The sequence below is a fragment of the Rana temporaria genome, chromosome 4 (genome assembly GCF_905171775.1).
Source record: "Rana temporaria chromosome 4, aRanTem1.1, whole genome shotgun sequence".
Taxonomy (NCBI): Eukaryota; Metazoa; Chordata; class Amphibia; order Anura; family Ranidae; genus Rana; species Rana temporaria.
Genome location: NC_053492.1, coordinates 183,619,956 through 183,647,758, shown reverse-complemented (window position 1 = coordinate 183,647,758; position 27,803 = coordinate 183,619,956). Strand labels below are relative to the sequence as shown.

The 27,803-nt window shown below is 43.9% G+C and overlaps 1 protein-coding gene across 3 annotated transcripts in view; it reads right to left on the bottom strand.

Annotated features, from left to right (window-relative positions):
* Positions 1-10,758: 10,758 nt before the first annotated feature.
* Positions 10,759-27,803, bottom strand: part of LOC120936805 (anosmin-1-like) — a 40,846-nt gene continuing 23,801 nt past the window's right edge. For 2 of the 3 annotated variants that reach the window (XM_040349464.1, XM_040349466.1), the window contains 5 exons: positions 24,880-25,014; positions 23,285-23,379; positions 15,275-15,443; positions 13,808-14,010; positions 10,759-11,007 (listed from right to left, as the gene is read on the bottom strand). In XM_040349464.1, coding sequence (XP_040205398.1) covers positions 10,879-11,007; positions 13,808-14,010; positions 15,275-15,443; positions 23,285-23,379; positions 24,880-25,014 — 731 coding nt within the window. In that variant the 3' untranslated portion in view covers positions 10,759-10,878. The remainder of the gene's footprint in view (positions 11,008-13,807; positions 14,011-15,274; positions 15,444-23,284; positions 23,380-24,879; positions 25,015-27,803) is intronic. The other variant, XM_040349465.1, reaches the window with a different exon arrangement.

Below are 27,803 nucleotides of genomic sequence, written 5' to 3'. Positions count from 1 at the left end.
TAAGGGTGTTGGTAAGGGTTAATTTAACTGTTATATATTTTTATTTGGCATATAAGTAATATGTATAGCAGGTATTATTGAAATATCTCTAGGCGTACAGAAGTTATGTGGGAACATACATTTCCCATTGATTTGCATGGGACTTTAAAGAAAAACCCCGACCCTCACAAATGGGGGTAGTTAAGGGATAAATTAACTATCAGTGGTATCAGTGAACAGCAGTGGTAATAGGAGTATATAGAGTGGGAAATAACTGCTGACATAGGTGTCTTGACTGAGCAGCAGCAGCAGTAGTAGTAGTAGTAGATACAGAGTCATATCACTTGGGCAGGAGGTGCCATGATGAACAGCAGTGGTAATAGGAGTATATAGAGTGGGAAATAACTGCTGACATAGGTGTCTTGACTGAGCAGCAGCAGTAGTAGTATTAGCAGTAGTAGTTGATACAGAGTCATATCACTTGGGCAGGAGGTGCCATGATGAACAGCAGTGGTAATAGGAGTATATAGAGTGGGAAATAACTGCTGACATAGGTGTCTTGTCTGATCCAGAGGAGTCATGGGAGAAAGTCAGGTGGTCAGATGAGACCATAATATAACTTTTTGGTCATAATTTCACTAACCGTGTTCGGAGGAAGAATAATGATGAGTACCATGCCAAGAACGCCATCCCTACTGTGAAGCATGGGGGTGGTAGCATCATGCTTTGGGGGTGTTTTTCTGCACATGGGACAGGGTGACTGCACTGTATTAAGGAGAGGATGACCGGGGCCATGTATTGCGAGATTTTGGGCAACAACCTCCTTCCCTGAGTTAGAGCTTTGAAGATGGGTCGAGGCTGGGTCTTCCAACATGACAATGACCCAAAGCACACAGCCAGGATAACCAAGGGGTGGCTCTGTAAGGAGCATATCAAGGTTCTGGTGTGGCCTAGCCAGTCTCCAGACCTAAACCCAATAGAGAATCTTTGGAGGGAGCTCAAACTCCGTGTTTCTCAGCGAGAGCCCAGAAACCTGACTGATGTAGAGAAGATCTGTGTGGAGGAGTGGGCCAAAATCCCTCCTCCAGTGTGTGCAAAGCTGGTGTAAAACTACAAGAAAGGTTTGACCGCTGTAATTGCAAAGAAAGCCTACTGTACCAAATATTAACATTGATTTTCTCAGGTGTTAAAATAGTTATATTCAGCACTGTAAATACATCAGGTCCGGGGCTCCATCAGGGAATGCATGACAAGGGACCCTTCAGCGCCCTGAACCGACGACGGGTGCCAGAAAGTCACCGCCGATCCAGGACTCATTCATCTTTATGAATGTGAGTCTGTCCACGGAGTCTGTGGACAGACGGGTCCTCTTGTCCGTGACCACCCCACCTGCTGCGCTGAATGTCCGCTCAGATAGTACGCTGGAGGGGGGGCAAGACAATAACTCCAGCGCATACTGAGCGAGCTCGCGGCAGGTGTCCAATCTGGCAACCCAGTACTCCATGGGGTCGTCGGTGCTCATACTGTCAGAAGCACCGACGGACGCCATGTAGTCTGCCACCATGTGGGCCAGCCGCTGGTGGTGACTGCTGCTGCTGCTGGTGCTGGTACTGGGTCGCTCGGTTTGGAAGAACATCCTCATCTCATCCATTAGGTCCCCTGCTCGGCTGCTGCTGGGTGCAGCCACCTGCTGGGTGAGATGAGGGGGGACAACTGGAGGCCGGGGAGTTGCCTGCTCCAACCGGCTGACAATGCCTGCCTGCAGTTCCTCCATCCGGTGCTGCCTCCGGCTGGCTGGGATGAACTGCTCCAGTTTCCCCTTGCACCTGGGATCCAAAAGGGTGGCCATCCAGAAATCATCCCTTGCCTTGATGGTCTTAACCCGGGGGTCCCTCCTGAGGCATCTCAGCATGTGGGCAGCCATGGGGAAGAGCACAGCCCGCTGTGACTCCTCACTGCTGCCCAGGTCAATGAGGTCCGACTCTTCATCCCTGAGGCGCTGCTGGTCACGCTCAGAGATGCCCAACCCCCGGACTATCGGTGCCCCCAACACCGGCTCTCCCTCCTGACCAGGCCCTGACTCCGGGATGACACCAGCAACCACCTCCTCCTCATCATCATCATCCTCCTCCTCCTCCTCCTCGTCCTGGCCCTGGTCTCGGTGGAGCATTGCTGACTCCTCCTGCTCCACCAAGGCACTCTCCCCAGCTTCGAGCAGGCGATCTAGTGTCCTCTCCAGCATGAACACTATTGGCAGCACGTTATTGAGGCCGACATGCTCACTGCTGACCATCTTGGTCGCCTGCTCGAAGGAGGACAACACTTGGCAGACCTGGTGTATCTGCCCCCACTCCGCACAGGCGATGAAAGGGAGTTGTGGTGAAGCCCTCTCAGTGCGTAGGTCCATCAGGTACTCCCTCACCGCCCTTCGCTGCTCCCACAACCTCTTCAGCATGTGGAGGGTGGAGTTCCACCGCGTCACACTGTCCACAATCAGCCTGTGAAGGGGCAGACTGTAGTTCCGCTGCAACTCGGACAGGGACGCGGTAGCGGTTGGGGAGAGCCTGAAGTGGCTGGCAATCCTACGCGCCTTTGCCACAATGTCACTCAACCCGGGATAAGTGCGCAGGAACTTCTGCACCACCAGGTTGAGGACATGTGCCAGACAGGGCACGTGGGTCAGACTGCCAGCACTGAGGGCGGCGAGTAGGTTGCTGCCGTTATCGCAGACAACCATACCTGCCTGGAGCCTTCGGGGTGTCAGCCACTTCTGGACCTGAGCCTGAAGTGCTTTCAGCACTTCTTCTCCAGTGTGTCTCCGGTCCCCTAAACTAACAAGCTGGAGCACGGCCTGACAGCGCACGTGCCCCACACTTGAGTAGCTACGGGGGCGCTTGCTGGGAGGCTCAGCAGCTGCGGAGACAGTGGCTTGAGGGAGACCAGCAGTTCTCCCCTGGACACCCCGGGGCGGCACCACAAGATCGGTTGCAGCCGATCCCTCACCGACGCCTCGGAGGGAAACCCAATGGGCCGTGAAGCTGATGTAGCACCCCTGCCCATGCCTGCTGGTCCAGCCATCCATTGTCAGATGAACCCTGTCGCTGACAGCGTGATCCAGCGACAGGGTTACATTCTGCACAATGTGCTGGTGTAGGGCAGGGACACCAGTCCTGGCAAAGAAATGGCGGCTGGGGACACGCCATTGGGGTTGGGCCTGCTCCAACATCTGCCTGAAGGGGTTGCTGTCAACTATGTTGAAGGGCAGCAGATGTTGGGCAATAACCCTTGCCAGGAGCCCATTGAGGGAACGCACACGTCGGTCTCCAGGGGGGAAGGGAGTGGTGCGGTCAAAGGCGTCTGAAATCGACGCCTGGCGCCGGACGGCAGTGCGGGACACAGACGCGGAGGGTGCTGTGGAAGTAGAGGTCTGGCTGCCGGTACCAGTACCTGTACTAGAGGGAGCGGGGGGGCATGACCTGCTGGAAAGAGATGAAGCTGTGGCAGGGGCTGCTGTACCCTGCTCACTTGTGGTGGTGGCGCTGCTACCACCACCACGCTTCATCTCGTCAAACACCCCCCAGTGGTTTATCCTCAGGTGCTGGTTCAGGGCTGTGGTACCCACCTGAGCCAAACACTTCCCTCTCTTCACCCTCACTTTACAGATCCGGCAGACGGCCACGGTAGGGTTGTCTGCCACCAGGGTGAAGTAGTTCCAGACAGGTGACTTCAGCACCGCCCTCCTGTCAGATGGGGTGACGCTTACTTGCACCTGCTGGAACTCGGTACGCACAGGTGGAGCTGCCTGCTGCTGCTGCTGCTGCTCCTCCTGACACCTCCTGCTGCCATCACCAGTGGAGACCCTGACGATGGTCTCCCTGGTGGTGACCTGGCGCACGTTTCACCAGGGTGCCTACCTTCCCCGTCGTCACTGACGTAGTGAGCCGACGCGTCAGATGGCAACCATGATGGGTCACCCTCTTCGCCCCCAGAGATGTCAGACCAAGGGCTGAGATGTGTTGGTCTGAGGGAACCAACTGACATGGAGCCTCTAGCCTGGCTCCGCTGTCCCCTCACCCACGCCTGGGTCTGACTAGGTGCTGCTGTTTCCTGCACCAAAACAGCAGCACCAGTTTTAAGGGATGTCTCTGGGATACTGCCAGCAGGTATCCCATCCTCCTCATCCATCCCTTCAAAAAGGTCCTGACCATCAGGACAGAGCTGGAGGTCTGCCTGATGCATGGCCTCCCCCAAGATATCCCTCTCACTGTCGCTGTCGAACAGTAAGATGCTGGACTCTTGGGGGCTGGGGGGGGGTACTACAGGCACCGGTGTAATGGTGGTACAACTGTGAGTCGGGACCGACGACTCAGTGGCACTGCTGTGCCCCATGTAGTCCACCACTACTTCAGCCTGAGATGGCAATATCGGGCGGCTGCCCGATGGGAAGAACTCCCGGATCAGGCGGACTCCCCTTGCACCCGATCCTCTACCACTAGTAGGGGCACGAGAGGTACCCCGTGCTGGCAGCGACCCAGCACTGGGAGTAACTCCCCTACCCCTGCTGCCACGGCCACGGATGCCGCTCATGATTGCTGATGTGTGTGGGGGGGGTAAACTTTATTGGGGGGGGGGAAATGTGAGGAAAATGTGTTTTTGTGTTTTTTTTACAAGACAGGCATGCAGACAAAGACGTACACAGACAGCTACTAAACTATAATAAAAGTAGTACACCAAAGACAAGGACTACAAAATTAAAAAAAAAAAAATGCACTGAACAAACACTAACTAAAGTTTTTTTTTTTTTTTTTAACACAAAACAGACACTAAACACACTAAGCTAAGCTAGATGAAATAAATGTACACTAACAGTGTGTACACTTACTACACAGAAATCTAACTAAACTGAACAACACAAAACTTAGCTTTTAGAAAAGCTCTTTAAGAAAAACTAAGCAAAATGTGCACTGAAATCACTAGCAAATATCACTGAACAGCGAAGCTGCAAGATCAAACAGTAACACAAGATGAACAAAACAGCACAAAACTTAGCTTTGAAAAAAGCTCTTTTAGAGAGCTCAGCAAAATGTGCCCTGAAATCACTAGCAAATATCACTGAACAGCGAAGCTGCAAGATCAAACAGTAACACAAGATGAACAAAACAGCACAAAACTTAGCTTTGAAAAAAGCTCTTGGGTCTATTGCTTTGAAAAAAGCAGTTGATAAACTGGAAAAGATGCACTGGAATCACTAAATAGCAATGCAGCACTATGCTGATGATGATATCAATCAATCAGGAACAAAGACACAGGAACACAGAAACAGCCTCCACACTCTCTAGCCAGCTTCTGAATCTGCAATGAAATGGTGCTGGGAGTGACTTTATATAATGTCCGTGCAGGCAGGTTCCTATTGGTTGCTAACCTCTGACGAGTGTGGAAGGAGAACTCTGATTGGCTCTGATGCAAAAGGGCGGAGAAAATAATCGCGCAATATTCCTATTGCCGAATATTCGCATTGCGAATATTCGGCAATATAAAATGATCGCTTCAGCTACTCGGCCCAAGGTCTCTAATCATACCAGCAATGCTTTTAGACGTCTATGGAGATCACTAGGATGTAATCTGTTTTAAAAATGAAACTGTAAAAATCGCTCTGATGCGGAAGATAGGGGCGAAGAAAATAATCGCGCGATATTGCGATTGCCGCATAATCGCATTGCGATTTTTCGGCAAAATTCAATGAACGCTTCAGCTACTCGGCCCAGGGTCTCTAATCATACCAGCAATGCTTTTAGACGTAGATGGAGATATCTAGGATGTGATCTGTTCTAAAAAAAAATTGTAAAAAATCGAATATTCGGAATTGTGAATATTCACCGCGAAATTCGAAATATAGCGCGATTTCTCGAATATGCTATATTCGAGTCGAATATTCGCAATGCAAATATTCGTGAGCAACACTAGTGTTTACACAAGTACTGGGTCGTAGAGCCTATCACTTCTATGGTTGGTTGTTTGCTCCACCTGTAGCACCTTGAGCGACGAGCGTGGGAAAACACTGGGAATTTAAAAATGGCCATATTTTATGTAAGCTGAATAAAAAGCAGCATCGCTCACATACTCCTGTCAGATACATTGGTCAATTCGAACATTGCTGCTGGGTCCTGGGTCACTGGTAAGAACAAGTCCATCCATATAGCCACAAATGTTTCCCAGGACAGCACACCAATATAGTGAATCACAAAACAAATTAACACAAAATGGCTTCAACTGGCTCTCCACTCATAAGGTAAGCACCTCTAAAATTGTTCAACCTTATAGGGTTTAATCATAGAGGCCTCAATGATTAAGCCCTATATGGGTGAACTATGTTAGAGGGGCTTTGCTGGTGGGTGAAGAGCCAGCTGAAGCCATGTTGTATTCATTTGTTTTGTGATTTACTTTATTGGTGTGTGTTCCTGGGAAATATTTAAGGCATATTATATATGCATACCTCCCAAGTTTTTGAGATAAGAATGAGGGACACCTATCAGAAAACGTATGCAGGCATAGGACACATCCCTTGCCACGCCCCCTTAAAGGAGAATTGTACAAAAAAAAATTGGTTAAACCCACATGTGCTTTTTTTTTACCACTACTATTCCTTTATATTGGCTTTTAGAATTGACAAATATGCAGCAATTTACAAATCATATGAAATGTTTAGCACTGTGAGACACTTTTTAATAGATACAAAGTGCATTCTATATACATCTGTATAGATCAGACCAAAATGAGGGACAAATGAGGAGGAATGAGCGACAGAGGGACATTGCTCCAAATCAGGGACAGTTGAGAGGTATGTATATGCATGCAAATATCTGTGCATGAGGCCTTACTCCACCAAAGGTCCCATTTAGTGATATTCTGGCCCACATAACCATTTATATATAAAAATAAATAAAAAAAATCCCAAACCAAGACAATTTTCCTTTAAATTATTTATAAGATATAAATACAACAAAAATAACATTTTTACACAAAATGCATTATCAAAAGATAATTTAAAATGTTCTGTATAAATAAAATCTAAGATGCTATAAAATAACTCAGATGTCTGGATTCTTGCAACAATTATTTACAATAGGTGAAGTGGGAGCAATAATTAGGGGGACAATAAATCCTTTTTTTTTTTTTTTGTGGTGGTCTAGGATGTCATCTTATTTCCTTTCGTAATGCATGGTTACATTCATTAGGTCAGCCTGTCATGTACCTGAAAAAAGAGGAAACAAACTTAAATCATATAGTTAAATGGTGATAAAGCTTACATTTTAAGATAAAGATAAAGTGCCAGATTCAGAAAGAATCTCCTATCTTTAGGCGGGCGTAGCGTAGCTCAGATACACTACGCCGCCGTAACTTAGAGCGGCAGGTCCCGTATTCAGAAAGAACTTGCGCTCTAAGTTACGGCGGCGTAGTGTAAATGGGGCGGCGTAAGCCCGTCTAATTCAAACTAGGCTGGTAGTGGGCGTGTTGTATGTTAATGAATCGTGACCCCACGTAAATGACGCGCTTAACGAACGGCGGAAGCGCGCGTATGCTAAGTATAACGTAAAATTTTCTCCGTAAATTACGCCGGCTCAATGTTTAGTCGACGTGAACGTAACCTACGCCCATCCCCATTCACGGACGACTTACGCAAACGACGTAAAATACGACGCTGTTCCGACGTTTCCGACGTCCATACCTAACATGACTTACCTCTGCTTTATGAGGGGTAAAGTTACGCCGGACCGACGCCTTACGTAAACGGCGTATATAGATGCGCCGGACGGAACTACGTTTGTGAATCGGCGTATCTAGGTCATTTGCATATTCGACACGGAAATCAACGGAAGCGCCACCTAGCGGCCAGCGTAAATATGCACCCCAAGATACGACGGCGTAGGAGACTTACGCCGCTCGTATCTTGGCAACCGTGAGGCATATCCGATTCTTTGAATCAGGCGCCAAGATACGACGCCTCACACTCAGACTTACGACGGCGTATCTGAAGATACGCCGTCGTAAGTTGTTTCTGAATCTGGCCCAAACTCTCATTTGAAAAAAAAAAAAAAAAACTAATCATCTGTGTATTCTTAACTCAAAAAAGTATCTTCCTTTTGCTCTTGACCTCTACCAAATCTTTTGCTGATGTGATTCAATTTCCTGTTGGAGGGTGGCTACATTTATTCTCCACGGTCTCACTGTATGTAGGAATGTAGCCACTTGCTCCTGAGATGGAGTATGGACTAGAAATTTGTAATGTGCATGTCCAAAGCACTCGCATATCAAATCGAGTTTCCCCATAGCAATCAATGGAAACTCAGATAATTATTTCCAGTGTCACTGCTAGTGTATGCAATACCACATGTGGCCAGAGGTGAGGGGGTCGCCAGAGATGTCTCCGAGTGTCTCCGGGGGCTCCCCCATCTCTGGCCACACGCGATACTGCACACCCCAGAGGCTTGAATCCTACTCGTTTTGTGAGACAACACTTGCAAATCAAGTCAGGATTGAAAAAAAAAAAGCAGTGCTCACATTGCGAAACGCTTGTAAACCATGTTACTCGCAATCCAAGGTTTTACTGTATTAAGTTTAAAAAAAATAAAAACATTTAAACTTTGTTGGAAGCAGCATCGATCAAATGCTGCATCTGTGATCAGATAGTCAGTGACTGTAATGCCCTGTACACACGATCGGTCAATCCGATGAGAACAGTCTGATGGATTTTTCCATCAGTTAACCAAAAAAGCTGACTGATGGTCAGTCGTGCCTACACACCATCAGTCCAAAAAACGATCGTGTAAGAACGCGGTGACGTAAAACACAACGACGTGCTGAAAAAAACGAAGTTTAATGCTTCCAAGCATGCGTCGTCTTGATTCTGAGCATGTGTGGATTTTTAACCGATGGACGTGCCTACAAACGATCGTTTTTTTTCTATCGATTAGGTATCCATCGGTTAAATTTAAAACAAGATTGAATGTTTTTTAACCGATGGATAAATAACCGATGGGGCCCACACACGATCGGTTTGGTCTGATGAAAATGGTCCATCAGACCTTTCTCATCGGTTTGACCGATCGTGTGTACGCAGCATTAGTCTCACTGGGGGGAGGGGAGCAGCTGGCTCAGGCTCTCAATGACACATCAGTCAGGCATCTGGGTGGATCCCGACTGTAAAGTCTGCATCTTTTCTGAGCCTGGACTGGCCGAGTGACATCCTCTAAGGCCGCGTACACAGTCGTTCCAAACCTGTCCTGTTGCAGTGGCCATGCACAGAACAGCCCGGATCCTCTTCTTCTTGGGTCCCTCTTCGCTGCTCCTGGCCCCTCCCTCCTGACGAGTGCCCCCATAGACCAGCAGCTTGCTATGGGGCCACCCAAGCCATGCATAAGCTCCGTGTATCCATTCAGAAACGGAGCCCCGACCCGGCCACACCCCCTCTCTCCTCTGGCTGACTGACTTTGAATGAAAGTCGTGGGAGCCAATGGCGCAGCGCCAGTGACTGTGCCCCAACCTATCAGGAGGAGAGTCCTGGATGGCCGAGGGAATCGTGAACATCTTTGGATAGAGAAGGGGCTCAGTGTAAGTATTAGGGGGTCCTGCTACACACAAAAGGTTTATTATCTTAATGCATAGAATGCATTAACCTTTTGCCTTTACAACCCCTTTAAACAAAAGCGTAAAACTTACAAGCATTATCTTATCTCCTTGATATCATCTCCTTTCTCTGACTTTCAGCACTTTAAAGCCCTTTACACATGGCGGGAGACATTTGCCGGTACAAAAAATACTGACCGACATTCTGCCCGTGTGTATGTCGGTCTGTCCATGAAAAAAAAAAACAGTAGTTTGTACCAGGCTTAAAGCCTCTGGTAAACACACTGCAATTTTTTTTTCTCGTGCAACCCGCTCAATTGGGAAGCCGCTGTACTAACCATGCAAGGTTAGCCAAGCAATCTCCCCTGCTGCTGTTGTGTTCTGACAGAGGTCGGCCCCCTCACCAGAACACTTTGATCAGCACCATTGGCTGAGAGCACAGACTGGGTGTCGGATTTTCCAATGCATGTCCGACAGAAGTCAACCAAACGTCCGGTTTCTGTCGGACAGACAGATATTCACACAGGCAGAATGTCGGCCGAGAAAAAAAGCCTGTCTGACTTTTTTTCTCAGAAAGTCCGGCCGTGTGTATGGGGCATAATAAGATTCACAGCATGGTTGGATGAACAAAGCCCAACTAGAATATAGTCTCATAATATATTTATTTTGCCAAGCTTATAGAATATGTTAGCTCCAAAATGTCATATTCCTGATATGTGTCTGTTAAACCATGTACATGTGATAAAAAAGTATCTTGTTCTCTATATTGCTTCCTTTGTGTGAAATACCCTGTGATCCTGCCTGTCCCCCTGCTTTCCTAATAAAAACTGACCACGCTGGGCATGAGAGCACAACCATCTCAGTTTTCTGGCTGTGCTAGGAGAACAGGCTGCTTGTCCTCCAATGATCAGACTTGTGCTGACACGCATCCCCCTCCCCCTACATTGCCATTCACTGGGAAGATTACTATACTGCTATTTCTCCACCCCCACCTCTCTAAGGCCCTTATGCAGCTGAAAACAGAGATTATGTGATCACTTATAAAAGACGTATAATAGGTATTTATAATTATTGTTATCAACTGTATATACACATATGTTTTACGTTTCATTTCTATTTTAAACCGAATGGGTTGTTTTACAAGACTCTGCCTGGATTGGTTTGGCTGTCAAGTAGTATCGCATGCAGATGTATTGATTAAAAGTGCAAGGAGATCAGTTCAAGTGCCATATTCCAACCAACCAGTTTGAATTCACCCTTTTTGGTTAACTAACCTCATCTAAATAAGGGCGTGTTGAATGTTTTTTCTATAGACAATTCTTCTTGATTGCTGTAGACTGCTCTCAGTTTAATGTGGTAGGACGTTGATGGTTTCAGGTTCTCAATAACCACACAGGCAAAGTCCTGTAATACATGGCCTGTAAATTACTGTCATGTAAAATACTTTTTAGGTGTGTTAATACAATGTTATAGTAATTTAGAACATTATTATAGAATATTTCCAGAATATTGCCATTTAAAATAGGAATATTTATGTCTCTATAGGCTTATAGGACCACTGAACCCCAAAAAGATGTTTAGGTGTAATAGGCGCCATTTTGTGTTCCACGCTGGAACGCATACGGCGACCGTGTGATGACGTCATCGCCCAGCGGGGCATGCGTTCCAGCCTGGAACGCGTAAGTGCGCTGTGGATCAGCGCTGTTTCTCGATACAGCTGCCTCGTATTAGTGCTTATGCACTACACCTGTGGGGGACCTATAAACAGAACAGTGTGCAGACTGCACACTGTTCTATTATTGTCGACCGTAGCCAGCTTGGCTACCAAGCTACCGGTACCATCTGTCCCTAAAGCTAAAGAGCATGCCAGGCTGGATCCCTGCTACATTTATGCTAATCACCGGACTGGATCCACGCTGCCACCCGTACTGGCACTACTGGGGACATCCTAAAGATATCTATCTTCTTAAATCCCTACACTACGGAACTCCATTGCTGCTAAACTACAATAAGACTCATCCTCTGCAAACGGATAAGTAGCCATTGTTTCACTTGTAGTGCCTTTAGAATCATCTACTACATATATTGCTTCTAATCAGTTGCTGTATTGAACTCTGGCTTACTAAGTACTAACATACTGCTTGAGATTGTCTGTTGTGTTCTCGGCTACTTGTTGTGGAGTATCTTAAATGGACATACACTCTCAAATTACCTGAGCTATATTTGCCTCTCTTATGCAACTACCAGTTGCCTACACCTTGCTTAATTATTACGTGCTTGACATAAGTTGTTACTTGTTTATGGGCCCATACCCGTAGTTACTGAACATGTTCGCTTTAACCTTTCTATGCTAAGGTTTGAAGGTATTTCATGACGGAGTCGTGTGACGTCACTCCTATCACGGCATGACCCCAGCTAGAAACAGCACAGCGTGCCCTTTCTAAAGTGTGCATACACTGAATACACCGCCGTACAGGCAATTGTAAATATCTCCTAAACCGTGTAGGTTTGGGAGATATTTCCAGCACCTACACGTAAGCCTTAACTTAGGCTTACCTGTAGGTGAAAGTGGTCTGTAAGGGTTTACAACCACTTTAATGTCAATAAACCTATGGCTATCCTATTCTAGCACCTTCAGTACTCCTAGGCATAGTCAGCATTTGTCTACTGACATCACTTCTGGCTCATTCCCAGCCAAATGGCACTTAGCTAGTTATGGCCTTTAGTATCCTCTTAACCTCCCTGGCCGTATGATTATGTCAGATTTTTGAATCTCAAAGCGGTACATTGTTTTGCATAGAAATTTGGCGTTTAATATTGTAGGCCTGTAATTCTTAGGGCACTTTCACACTCGGGCGGGCGGACGTCGGCAGTAAAACGCCGCTATTTTTAGTGGCGATTTACTGTAATTTTTGCAGCGCTAAAAGAAAGGGTTAAAAGCGCCACTGCAGCTGAGCTTTGCTGGCTCTTTGATGGACAGGGGCACTTTAGGAGTGGTGTATACACCGGCAGGACCCTCAAAAAAGTCCAACAGCGCCTCAAAGCTGCTGCTTGCAGGACTTTTTTGAGCGTCCTGCCAGTGCACCGCTCCAGTGTGAAAGCCCTCGGGCTTTTACACTGGAGTGAGAGGAGAGGTGCTTTACAGGCTCTTTGCAGCTGGTATTTTTAGCACTACAGCACCTGTAAAGCTCCTCAGTGTGAAAGTAGCCTAATGCCTCGTACACACGATCAGAATTTTTCCGATGGAAAAAGTCAGACAGAATTTTTTCAACGGATATTCCGAACGTGTGTATGCCCCATCTGACTTTTTCCGTTGGAAATTCCGCCGGAGTTAGAAAGAGAACATGTTCTGAAATTCAGTTCATCTGTATGGAACTCCGACAGAGAAAAAAACATGCATGATTGGAAACAATTCGACACATGCTCAGAAGCATTGAACTTCATTTGTCTAGGCTCGTTGTAGTGTTGTACGTCACCGCGTTTTTTATGGTCGGAAAAACCTGTCGGAGTTTATTCCTGACGAAAACTCTGATCGTGTATAGAGGGCATTAGTAATAACACACTTAAATCTGTCCAAACAAGAGTCTAGTAGACATTCCGGGTATGATAAAGTTTGAAACACAAAATCATAAATTATAATATAATAAATAACTATAAATGAATTATAAAAAATAATAATATAATAATACAATGTATTACCCCACGATTCACTATCGCTCAATTCTACAAATGATTCTAATTCTGTCGCTGTTTTCTAGCTGGTCTAAAACCGCTTTTGATGTAAAGAGACACTTTTTGGTTGCCATGGACAATCTCAAGTTTCCAGGCAGAAAGAACAGTATATATAATATAAAAGGGCATGCAGGGCACTGGATAAAGCATTAGGGACAAAAGGGAAGTGAAATGATTTCATACAGTAATGTAATCTGTAAGATTACAGTGAACTGTATGTGTTAATGTTTTGTGTACTTTTTGAATGTGGAGCACGTCTGCACGTGTGTCCTCATAAAAACCTGGCTTGCTATGGGGGCACAATCAGGAGAGGAAGAGCGGACAGCGCCAGCAGAGGACTCCAGAAGAGGAGGTAAGGGGACGCTCTGTGCAATACAATTACACAGAGCAGGCAAGTATAACATCTTTTTTCTTTTAATAAACAAATTAGGCTTCACAGTCACTTTAATCTCAATCTGCCATCCGTACTTACAGCTGGTAGTATCTGTGTACTGTAAACGGCAGTAGCTCCTGATATCTCTGCCCAGCTGAACAGGAAGCCAGTAAGGTTTTGCATTGGGACTTTTTGAAAGGCTTGCCATTGAAATTCCCCTTGAATTTTGCCATTTACTTCATGAAAGGCAGCAGTTAATTTTTCTGTTTTTTGAATAACATTTCTGGACAGACGGTGGCGACCTAGAGTTACAGATATAACGCATGTTTCAGAACTGGACATAAAACAACAAGGTATTAATCTGCGCATTTCAAAATAATATTGTTATGGTCTGGTTATTTCAAATAAAAGATTTGTTTTCAAATTTTTTCATCCTTTGTTGTATCTCTGTTGAGCTGTTTTGGCTACATGCCATTTTCCAGGCAGGTTTCCTGATGGTTAAAGCAGTAAAGCATGACTGTGTAATATGTGTTAAAACAGCAGCTTGTGCTCTTCAGCTTCTGACAACTCAGGATCACAATTGGGAGGCAGAGCGTCATCTCTCCATAACAGGAAGTACCTGAACAAGGATTTCATGGCAGTATTATTTTAACGCAATATATTTGTTTTAGTTTTGCATACAGTAAGGAAGTTGTCACAAGAGGCGATGGTAAGTCATCCAATGGGGTCAAATGTCTCGGTGACAACTAAGATTGGATTTCTTTCACCTTGGGGGAGAATTTCTTTCTTATTGTTTACAACCACTTTAAGCAAGAGAAGTACACTTTAGGCTGGGTTCATACTATTGCGAATTGGATGCTGTTGACCGCATCCAATTCACAATAGCAGGAGATTTTGACCGGCTAGTGGCAGAACCGCCATTGTAATATGGCCCTAAAAGTGTACCTGTTATATACACATGCTAGACATGTTTAAAGGAGTTGTAAAGGAAAACGTTTTTTTCACCTTAATGCATTCTATGCATTAAAGTGAAAAAACTTCAGAGTATACCGCCGGCCCCCCGTTATACTTACCTGACCCCTCAAAAGTCCTGTGCTCGCTCCTGACATCCTCTTGGTCGCTCAGCCTGGCCACTGATTGGCTAGAGCGGATGGATTGAAAGCAATGCAGCCATTGGCCGAAGGGCGGGGCCGAGTGATACAGTGGGCGGCTATGGCCGCAAGGACTTCACACAATGCGAGCTCTCTCGCATGAATGTGTGTAGTTCTTGCAGGGAGGACCAGAGACAGCCGCCGAGGGACCCCAGAAGACGTGGATCGGGTCCACTCTGTGCAAAACGAGCTGCACAGAGGAGGTAAGTATAACATGTTTGTTATTTAAAAAAAAAATTGGGTTTACAACCCCTTTAAGTCAACATATTAATATTGCAGACAGTAATTTCATTCCTTTTTTTTACATGTTGACTTTTTGTCAGGTTTTAATAGAACTTTGAATACTTCACCTCTGACAGATTGAACACACTGTTAATGTGTTTTAGATATTGCCTTTGTTTTAATGGTCACTCACCCTGTCTTGGACACTGTGCATCTTTCAGGTTTTTAACTTTCATGTTGTTGCACCTTGGTGTCTTTACAAATGTCATCTCTTCAACTGATGATGCCTGAAGGGTGAATGGCCGTACTGTTACTCTATACTTGCATGCAAACAGGAGCCCAGAAATGACAAAGTTTGAACCCTGCAATGAGAAATTCAAAAGTCCTCATTTAACTCATGTCCCATAAGATTACTGTATGCATCAGGGAAAAATGTAGTGTAATAAATTATATATATATTTTTTTCAATTTAATTATGTATGAAAGCTATCTACTGGCTTTGTTTACATAGCAATTCCAGATATTTCCCAGACAATTGGGAACAAATTCATTCATTTTTAATTACTGTTGTAAAAAATAAATAAATATTAAGAATTATCTTTTCACTGCACTTTTAATTTAAAAGCAATCTCCAGGAAAAACACAAATTTAGTAATAGAATTTATTTGGGGATATTGAAATTAAAAGTTTTTGACAAAATTGCCGGCCGTAGTATCCCTCTTACACCCCTAATCTGCCTCTTATTCTGCCCTATTCAGGATATTCCAATTTCAAGCACAAGGCTTATCCACACATTTCTCACTTCCATTCATTGGGTCATAGCCTTTAATTGGCGCTCCGCTTCTGTACCCTGGCCACAGATTCTCAGCCGTATAACAAACATCAAACTCTCAGAGAGGATTCACCATACACTATATGTTTCTATGCCCCAATATAAAAAAAAAATGGTCTCTCTGGGACGCCACGCTTCTGATTCAGGTTTAATTGTTACTAACCATAACCCTTTCTCCCTATTCAATGTATATTATCAATGATACTTGTATACATTCCTGTACCATCACTGTTATTCTTTTTTTTACCTTGACTTTTTCTACAATAAAATCACTTGTAAACAACAACAAAAAAAAAAATTTAAAGTTTTTTTTTGGGGGGTTGGGCTTTGGTCTTTGTAGCAGTGTATTAAGGGTAAATTCACATATAGTGCAGTGACAGTGTTTTACTGCATCGTAAAACGACTGTTAAAGCAAGGAGCCTGGAGCTGCACTGCAGCGTGCAGTGATAAAATGCAGCATACTGAAATTTTATCGCAGCGCACTGTACAGAACCGCATGCAGTGCTGATCCTGACCTCCCTGGGGCCCTAAGCAAAATGACATGTCACATTAAAGTTGAGAGTGAGGGGCTGAAAATGACTTCTCACCAGACGGGGCCTCTAGTAATTTGGGGGGCCCTCCGCAGCTTTGCGGGGCCCTAAGCGGCTTGCATAGTGAGCCTATAAGCCGCATGTACAGCATTGCGTAGCTCTACAGCGACATGAAGTATACTTTTGTTCACTTCAAATAAAGTTTGTACAAAAACAAAAAAGGGAGCTGTATGATGCCCTGAATCACACAATACATTGCCCCGTACCGCAGTCGGGAATGGACAGCTGCCGGAAAGGTAAAGCGATCCATCAGCTGTCCTTTCTAATTGTGAATTTGTCCTAGGTCAGTTTTACTCAAAACCCAGCTCCTTGTGTAATGGATAAAATAACTAATTTCTTTACTTTCAGCCTCACCAGGGCAGAGATTTTTCAGCTCACAGGACAATCTAAGCATCAGCAGACTGAGAGCAATCCTCACAGGTGCAAGTTAACTCTGTAGTTGACCCCTAACACACAAACAGCAGCCACCACCATGTGTTTTGTTGGAAACACACACTATTTACAGCATTCACTTTTGCAGTTCGCTGCCACGCCTAGACAGGAATGTAACAGGGATTTAAAATGCAATAGCCCTCACAGAAGCAAAAGTTCTTTAATATCTAATTTATTCAGAGATTCAACTTCACAAATTTAAAATGTTTTAAAGACAAGAAAATAAACTTTACATTTGTCTCCAGAACAAAGGGTGGGGTAAAATCTTTCAAAGGAAACACCTGTTCCTGTGACAACGGTCTACAAGAGGATTTCCCTCACTTGATAGAAATTTCCTTTTGTTTCATGTTTTGTCAGGGACCAAGACAGCAAAAAAACAAACCAAAGAAAGATTTAACACTTTCCCACTTTATTCAAAATAAAAATATTTTTTTTGGCTTTATCTACATTGTAATTGAAGCCATTGCGACATATATCTTCCTACAGTCTGGACTCAGGAACAGGGTATTATGGCTGAGCGCCCAAGACTAGTCGACACTAGCTTAGATGCAAGCTGGAACTCACTTTATCACATTATCACATTATCCTAACAATGCAAACTATAAAAAGGAATATAATTAACATAGCTAAGGAACAGTAATAATAGATGTAGCACCCTGGGGTTTAGTCAGGGTGCTCCTCACAAATTTACTTGCCAGGAGTAGTTACCTTGGCCAATTGCTAAGGATCCATAGATTTCTCCCTGAGTTTGACCTGGTTGCACTTTTTTCTGAGGCAGCATTCTTACTGAACGGGCACGGTGGAGAATCGGGAAACTTCAGGTGGTGATCAAGTCAGGGACCCAACTAACGGAGGTGACGCTTGCAGAGCAGCCTTGTGAGTCAAGCCTGGGACCGAGCCCGTTAGCAGGGGTAAAGCTTGAGAAGTATCTGGAGTGCCAAGCTAGGGACCCAGCAGGAAAGTGTGGGCGACGCTTGAGGGGGATACCACCGCAAAGCTTTAAGGAGCTCCAGGTATTCAGAGTCAGTGAATCAGAGGGTCCAGTGAGAGACCAGTTGCTCAAGGGGCTGAAGAACTACAAGTAGAAGTTGTAGTGAAGCAAAGAGGACTGTAATGAATTGTGTTAGGAACTTTTAAAGACTGTTGACATAGGAAAGAGTAATCCTGCACGTGCAGATGTGGCACCTTGCTGGGGGCCTTTTCCTGTGCGGCTGTCCTACTATTGAAGTCTCTGAGTCTGCCAATTAAAATTGCAACTGCTTAAGGGTGTCCTGGCCCTAACCCTCTTTCCCTCTCAAAATATAAAAAGGACTATTAAGAGAAATAAAACCTCTTTTACATCCAAGAAGTGTCTGGCACCCAATAACTTTATCCACCTTGTACCCACTATGCCTCCCAACCCACCACATACAGAAGGATGTAATCTTTGGCCCTGAAGGTTCTCATTAGACTGGAGAAGGCTTAAGACGTTGCTACATAAACATAAACATTAAGATAAATAAATAACTAGCCACCTAGATGACTCAGTGCCCACTCAGACTGTTCGGCATCAAGCCCACAACCCTGGATGCAAAGTACATTACACACTATCATAAGCATAAAAATCCCACACTGGTTCGATAACAAGGTACAGTAGTCATAATATTAATCACCTCTCCAAGAGATGATCAGACAGACAAACAATAGGTGACTCAATTAACAATGGGAATGCACACCTAGGAGGCACACAATAGGAAAGAAATACTTAACAGAAAGACATTTAACACCTTTATAAATAGACTATAGCAGGATACCCCAGTATCAAGTTGCTTTGAGCTGATCACATTAACACCTGCTCTGAGTCTCATTCTAAAGCAGTCATTGCTGGTTTGGGCATAGAGGCCCCAATATGTATCTGGGTCCCCCAGTTCCCAGAGTCTGTGTGTTCTGGGAGGATGTGGAGCAAGACCACTCCAAAGGTCCCCCAGGTACACACCTCCAAAAGAGTAGTGTTCACTTAAAAGCCAGGGCCCATAGTCAGTAGGCAAGAGGCCACCCTGCAGTCACATCCAAAAGCCACTGTCCTGGTCGGGTCTGTCACAAGCGCATCCACTTCTCATAGGTCCAAAAATAAATTCAAAGCGTACATACCCTGATGACATGTCACTAGCAAGACAAACATTGCACCTCAAAACTGATTTCTGATTTCTTCCAGTAGGAAATGTGTGTAATTAAATGTCAAATTTATAGGTTAGTTTATGTATCATTTCTAGACTGTAAGCTTTAACCAGCAGGGCCCTCTGATCCCTCCTGTATTGAATTGTATTGTAACTGTACTGTCTTCCCTGATGTTGTAAAGCACTGCGCAAACTGTTGGCACTATATAAATCCTGTATAATAATAATAATAATAATAAGTATAAGGTTTTTGATAGCATACATTAATAATTATTTAGGGCTCAATAGAATCAGATGCATTTTCATGCGTTTTACACTACTGCACAGGTAAAATAAAAAGACTATTGGTTTTAACAGGGCCAATAGCCACCAACATGTTATATATCTTTATAGTGCATGCTGCATGTTTTGGTGCACTGACCAGCATTTTTCAAGTCAAATGAAATGTATCTAAAAATTATTTAAATTACCAAACATGCATTAACATGTGCATTTTGGTTTTTACAATACATTAAAGCAAGACTGAAGAGATCTAAATAATACAAGAAAATGATACAGTACTGTTAGATTTTCAGCAAAACAACCTATGAACCTCAAACTCCAGCGTACCTATGCACGCTGCCCGCTTCCTGGTAACCAACAGTGCCCATCCATCCTCGCCTACTGAACGTCACTATTGGTTATGAAGCTGCTTATCAGAGTGGTGGGTCAATAGCATGGCTTAGAAGGCGGATGAAGCTGTCAGGCTCATGGAGAGCTGTGCTGAAAATCAGGTATTACAGGCAGACATAATAAACTACACAGTGTAGTCCCCGCAGTACCTATAGGTAAACGTTAACATTTTCAGAAGAATTAAAATATATTATTTTCTGACACACTCTTGCCTCAGTGGCGGTGCTCAGCGGTGGCTCAGGAGAAGAATGCAGCCAGCTGTTTGTTGGTAAAGTGGAAAACAAATCAACCTGTTCGTGTTTTTACCTTTTTGCCCCTTCTCTGTCAAGATCAATGGCACATCTATTAGTCCGCTCCCCACATGCCAGGGTGCTAGGGGTAACCTTAGACTCTGAACAGTCCTTTCAGGTCCACATACAAACCCTGTCCAAATAATGGCGCCTTAGCCTCCGCAACATTGCTATAATACACCCCTTTTTAACTAATGACACCACCAAGCTTCTAATTCACTCCCTCGTTATCTCTCGCCTCGACTACTGCCACTTCCTCCTCATAGGATTACCTTTACATACACTATCCCCGCTTCAGTCCATAATGAATGCCGCTGCAAGAATCATCCACCTTACACACCATTCAGTGTTCTCCACCCCTCTCTGCCAATCCCTCCACTGGCTTCCACTCACCCAACGAATAAAATTCAAAGTACTAACAATAATTTACAAAGCCATCCATCTGCCCCCAGCTACATCACTAACCTAGTCCCAAAATACCAACCAAGCTGCTCTCTTTGGTCCTCCCAAGACCTCCTGCTCTCTAGCTCACTTGTCACTTCCTCCCATGCTCGCCTCCAGGATTTCTCCAGAGCTTCTCCCATCCTTTGGAACTCCTTATCCCAATCTGTCCGACTGTCCTCTAATCTATCCACCTTTAGAAGATCCCTGAAAACCCTTTTCTTTAAAGAAGACTATCCTGCTTCTAACTAATACACTGTTTTACTTCCTCCATCAGCTCATCCCCCGCAGCTATTACCTTTTTGTATCCATTGACCCTCCTTTTCAGATTGTAAGCTCTAATGAGCAGGGTCCCCTGATTCCTCTTGTTCCAAATTGTAATGTAACTGTAATGTCTGCCTTCATTTTGTTAAGCGCTGCGCAAACTGTTGGCGCTATATAAATCCTGTATAATAATAATAATCAAGACCAAAGCAGCATACATAGTCCTTTACTGTACGTGATGGTGCTGTAAGACAATCTGCTTCTGGAGCATGAGGAAGCACTATCTGCCCAAGCAGTTGGGGATCAGGTAAGCAAAAGTGTTTCTCCTCTCCCTTAGACAAAGCAAACAATTACCCCTGCAATGTGGGTGCTGCCCCACTGCAAGGGACAGTTTTAAACATTCTTGGAGTTAGGCTTTAAGACTTTACCCTTTTTGTGAAATGACATACCTGTTTGATGGTGAAAATGTATTATTCTAAGATGGTTTAAAGTTTACACCAATATATTAGAGCTGTGCTTCCCAAAGTGGGAAATAATGCCCCCTGGGGGGCTGGTGCTGGAACGATCCAGAGTGTGGTAGCAGCATCAGGGCATTAAACAAAAATAAGGGGGTGGTGGAAGAAAAGAGATTTTTTTAAAACTGTTTGTACATATTTCATCTGTTGTGTAACATAGAATTACAATTGTAGTAATTTCTCTGCTAAATAAATACACAAAATGCAAGTAGTGGTGCACCGAAATAAAAAATTCAGGATGCACTTGGCCAAAAACCAAATTGGACAGTTTTTAAAATATAAATATATTTATTATATACAATGTTTAATTAATAATTTTTGAAGCGCTTTTGCGTTAAAAAAATAGCGCTAGAAAAGCTCAAGAAAAATGCATCCCTTTAAATTCTATTCATGTATTCACACTGGTCCGTTGCGATTTGGTTGCAGTGTAACACACCTCTCCATTGAAATGCATTGAAAACGTGGCATAAATGCATCAAAAATATTTTGACTTTTTGATGTGGTTTTTGAGTCACATGACCTAAGTAAATCATGGCAAAACCACAGTAAAATTGTGGCAAAATTGTAAACGTTTCTCGGTGGCCTAAATACTGATAACCCTATTTTCAGCCAATACATTTTGGTGGCCGATATATCAGTGCATCCCTAAATGCAAATCATGAATGATCAGTGGTCAAGTCTGCTGACAGGTCTTAAAGCCCAACTCTGGGCATAGAAATATTATCTGTTGCAGTGGGGCTGTGCCCGCACTGCAAGTGTTAGGTACTCGTTTTGTCCAGTTGAGAGGAGAAACCCTTCTACTTACCTGAACCACCCCCAGTAAGCTGCACTCCCCATGATCCAGTGGAGGACTGTCCCTTGTGCCCTCACTTCCATGGCTATTGACGCTGCTCTGGGCTTAAAGACATCGGGACTCAATACCACTAGAAAGCAAGGGTGCAGGAGCTGAAGGGATCGGTCTTGTGCGGTGAGGAGTTGCGGATCAGGTAAGTATATCTCCTTTCATCTTTCCCTTAATGCTCATCAAAAGACATTTCCATGTAGGTTGTTCTATGTTAGCTGTTAGATGTTTTAAAGGACATACTGTAGGTGGAAATATAGATACATAAAAGAATGCAAATTAATCACTGCATCTTTCTGTTTATTCTACTAAAGAAGGTAGATATCCAGGGGGCGCTTGGTAATTTATTTTTTCTGATAAGGAGGCAGAAGGCAAAATAAGTTTGGAAACCTCTGTGTTAGGCCTCTTTTATTTAAGAGATCCGATCGGGTCCACCTGTCTGTGATCCGATTTAGTAAAAACAACGGAAAGGGATTTGTTCCTGTTGTCTGGTGGTATCAAATGGCAGTTGGGTGGAAACATAAAACCTGTCCATTTACATCCGGCTGCCCATAGAGCAGACTGGACACAGACTTATTATCTGGCTGCTGTGCTCCGCTCAGTCAGGCCTCGTACACACAACCGTTTTCCTCGGCAGAATCCATCAAGAAACTTGGTGGGAGAGATTTTTTGCCGAGGAAAACAGTCGTGTGTACATTTTTCTTCGAGGAAACTGTCGAGGAACTCGTCGAGCCAAAAAGAGAACATGTTCTCTATTTCCTTGAGGGGAAAAACTCGACGAGGAAAACGATGTGTTTCGCCCGCCGAGTTCCTCGGTCAAGTGTACGAGGCCTAAGGCCGTCAAGGAAATAGAGAACATGCTCTCTTTTTGGCTCGACGAGTTCCTCGACAGTTTCCTCGAAGAAAAATGTACACATGACCGGTTTCCTCTGCAAAAAATCTCTCCCGCCAAGTTTCTTGATGGATTCTGCCGAGGAAAACGGTCGTGTGTAGGAGGCATGAGAGATAAGTGGACAGATCCCCTGCTGAGAAACAAAGGGATTTGGCTCAAGTGAAAGGGGCCTTCGAGATACATACCACCCTTTATGCGAAGATGCAATCATATTGTCCACATTTTCCTGAGGTTACAGGACTATAAAAGGTTTCCTGTACTATACACTAAGGTCTCACCTGAACAGTTGCTTTTCTTTCAGGAACATTTTCATTATTCTCACATAACACTGGTTTCCATTTTATCAAATATGTTTTGAATTCCACATGGTTTTCTGTGGACATAAACATTTGATTAATTATCATTACAGTATGCCTGCTGTTTTCACAATCTGGTATTTCACATAGCAAGCTGACACAAAAATTAGGCTTTTGTACCTTAGATCAAGGTGTTGTTTGCATGACAATGCCCACAACAACATAATAATGTGTGATATCAACCAATTCCATAAACCCCATACCTTCATGACTTAGTAAACATTTTGAAGAGTAAAATGTAACCACAGCAAGAAGAAAAAGGCCATATATTTAATAAGTATTTTAGTTTACTGACATTTTAATAGTTCAAACTGTACTTCAGGAAGGATCTGCCATGTATATGTATATTGGTTTAGCTTGCAAAAATGTAAGTATGCAGATGTCATGCCTGATTGGCTGTTGGGAAGCTGAAAATCATGAACGTAGTGAGAGTTACCGCAGTGATAGCTGCACGCTTCCAGGGCCCCCTTGGGTTCTGTGCGAGCAACTTCCCCTCTGCACACAAAACACAGGGAGTCAGGTGCTTGGAACCACCAACACTGATAAGAAAGCCTTGTATCTTTTCAATGAATGCAAGGCATTCTCTATTGGGTCAGGTGGTAAAAAGAGGATGTGATATCACAATTCCACCTCATCTGAAAACATTTTTTATTTACTAAAAAAAATACAAGGCGTTCTATGAATGGTGGCAGTGCCAGGCAAGAGACCCCCTGTGTTTTGAATGCCGAAGGGAAGCATCTTGCATAAATCCTGAGCAGGACCCAGAAGACTGTGGCTATTACTGTAGTAATGCCAACTGCCACAGTGCTTTTCAGTTTAACCTAAGGCCCATTAGATATGACATATGCACACTGTGACACATTGTGCCAAGCTGGACCATTGTAAGTATGCAATACAGATAATTCCTGGAATTCGGCTTTAACAAACAGCAGACAGCAAACTAACAGATAACAAACAACACACTTGCAAACATGAATTTTGATCAGAGAAAAAGTAATTGAAATATAAACAGTCAGTGTATATGCTTGATATTTCCATAGACTGCACATACAGTATATGTGATAAATAATTAAATTACACAAAACGTTAAACAATGTTCTACTTTTCATATGTATTAGCCATAATGACTAAGGCCCCGTACACACGGCCGAGGAACTCGACGTGCCAAACACATCGAGTTCCTCGGCCAGTTCAGCCCTGAAGCCGCCGAGGAGCTCGGCGGGCCGAGAGCTCCCATAGAACAACGAGGAAATAGAGAACATGTTCTCTATTTCCTCGTCGAGCTCCTCGTCGACTTCCTCGGCGAAATTGTACACACGGCCGGGTTTCTCGGCAGAATTCAGCCAGAAACTCGGTCGGAAGCTGAATTCTGCCGAGGAAACTGGTCGTGTGTACGGGGCCTAATACATCTCTATGACATACAAATTTTACTACATCTGAACAATAATAACAGTTTTCTTTTTTCAAATTGCTCCATCACAGTAAATTAGGAATAACATAAAGATGAGAGATATTACCTGATACTGGCGTCCATGATACTTTTATATGAACCTGATTATTGTGGTAAATGGAAAATGCTTGCAAAGTGCAGCTACCGGTAGTTTGAAATGATTTACAGACATCCATGGTATGCAAATTTGATAATTTTGGATCTATTAATTGCAAAGAAAAAGATATTGGGATATTAGTGTTTTTATACCCTGTATTACCTGATGTACGTTGTGCAATCTTTGCATATAAAAGGCCACATGTCAGTTTCAAGTGAGCAAGTTAAATATTCCACAAATAGTTGTACACATTCATATATATTCTGGGGTCTGTTTGTTGAAAAGCAATGATTTTATTCATGCGATTTTCAACTGGATAAACGTAGCTGTAATAAAAAAATCAGCAAACACAATGGGATTGATTTACTAAAACGAGAGAGTAAAAAATTTGGTGCAGCTGTCCATGGTAGCCAATCAGCTTCTAACTTCAGCTTATTGAATTAAAGGGATTGTAAAGCTTCCTGTTTTTTCACCTTAATGCATCCTATGCATTAACCTCCCTGGCGGTATGATTTTTTCAGAAAAAACATGCTGAAAGCGGTACCATTATTTGCAAGGAAATTTGGCGTTTTATATTGTAGGCCTGTAATTTTTAGAAATAACTCACTTAAATCTGACCAAACAAGATTCTAATAGGCATCCCGGGTATGACTTTTTTTAAAAAACAAAATTATAAATTATAATATAATAAATAATTATAAATAATTATAAGAAATAATAATATAATTATAATACAAATTATTCAATAATGTAATCAAATCAAAATCACTGAAATTTGCTCAGTTGAAGAATTGTTGCTGTCATTATTTTTTTTTTTTTATGACGAATTTCCCCACAAATCGCTATCGCACAATTCTGCAAGTGATTATAATTTATTATCGCTGTTTTTTAGCTGATCTAAAACTATTTTTGACATAAAGGGACACTTTTGGTTGCTATGGACAATCTACAGTTTGCAGGGATAAAGAAACGTTTTTATTATATAAAATAACATGCAGGACACTGGGCAGACCACTAGGGACAAGGGGGGTGTGTTTTTTTTACATACAGTACTGTAATCTATAAGATTACAGTACTGTATACTGTATGTAATGTGTTTGTTTACTTTTTTGAATTTGGCGCCGTTCTCCGTCCCCGTGCGTTGTAACGTCGCAGGGAACGGAGATCGGCGGCACAGGAGGACGATGTGTGAATCGAGCGAGGTCCCGCTCGCTCACACAGCGCGGTGGCATCGCTAAATCCAGGGACAAGGTAAGTAAACAGTGCCTGTGGATCTAGCGAGGCAAGCCCGAGTCTGACTCGGGGTTACCGCTCGCAGCAGGAAAATCTAACCCCGAGTCAGACTCGGGAATACCGCCAGGCAGGTTAAGGTGAAAAAACATCCAATAATTGCTGGCCCCCCGCGTCGAGAAGGCGATTGATCTCGGTCCGGTCTTCTCGGCTCATCATTGGATAGATTGATAGCAGCGCAGCCATTGGATCCCGCTGCTGTCAATCAAATCCAATGATGCGGGTGCCAGGGGGCGGGGCCAAGTCTGGCATTCGTGTCTATGGACGCAAATGCTGGACTCAGGAACGCACCCGCAAGGTAACCCTTTTTGGGAAAGCGCTTCCCAGAGGAGGTTAGCTGATGTGGGGAGGAGCCGAGACAGCCGCCGAGGGACCCCAGAAGACTAGGTTTGGGGCCACTCTGTGCAAAACGAGCTGCACATTGGAGGTAAGTATGACATGTTTGTTATTTAATTTTTTTTTTTTAAATTAAACCTTTACAATCACTTTAAGCTACAAACAAAACTTGAAAGCTGATTGGTTTCTCTGCTGCACCAGATTTTGCACTGTCCAATTTTAGTAAATAAACCCCAATATGTTGAAGTGGATTATACATGCAGGTTAGTTTCATTAATAACTGGTTTGTGGTTGGAGCCCAGATTTAAACCCCATGTTGCTTTTCAGCCTGAAATGAAGACAGACATGGTTTTTGTTTTATCCATCTGTATTTACTAGTGCAACTTATAACATCTAAGTGAAAGATATAACACCAACATATCAGAAAAAAAACAAAAATAGAATCACTGAGTTGGAAAAAAGATCACCCCTTGTGTGAGTATTTTGTTGAACCACCTTTTGCTTTAATTACAGGCTTTAATCTGTTGGGATTTGTCTCTACTAACTTTGCACATCTAGACTTTACAATATTTGTCCATTCTTCTTTGCAGAACTGCTCAAGTTCAGTTAAATTTGATGGTGACGGTTTGTGGACTGCAGTCTTTAAAGGGGTTGTAAAGGTGAAAGTTTTTTCACCCTAATGCATCCTATCCTAAACATCTGACGGTACCGGCCCCCCCGAACCCCCGTTTTACTTACCTGACCCCTCGAAAGTCCTGCGTGCGTCCACGTGATCCTCTTCGGTTCCCAGCCTAGCCGTTGATTGGCTAGGCTGGACGGATTGATAGCAGCGCAGCCATTGGCTAGTGCTGCTTTCAATCACAGTGGATGACGTGGGGCACCGGGGGCGGGGCCGAGTGATACAGTCGGCGGCTATGCCCGCCACTGTATCACAGGAGCGCGCTCGCAAAAGCTTTCCACCATGCAAGCTCGCTCGCATGAAGGTGGAAAGCTTTTGTGAGGATGAGCCGAGACAGCCGCCGAGGGACCCCAGAAGACAGGGTTAGGGGACACTCTGTGCAAAACGAGCTGCACAGTGGAGATAAGTATAACATGTTTGTTATTTAAAAAAAAAAAAGTTTGCCTTTAGTGTTCCTTTAAGTCATTCCTTAGATTTTCAATGGGGTTTAAATCTGGGCTCCGACTACACCGTGCAAAGACTTTCACTTTTTTCTCCTTCAACCATTGCGTGGTAATTTTTGTTGTGTGCTTTGGCTCATTGTCATGTT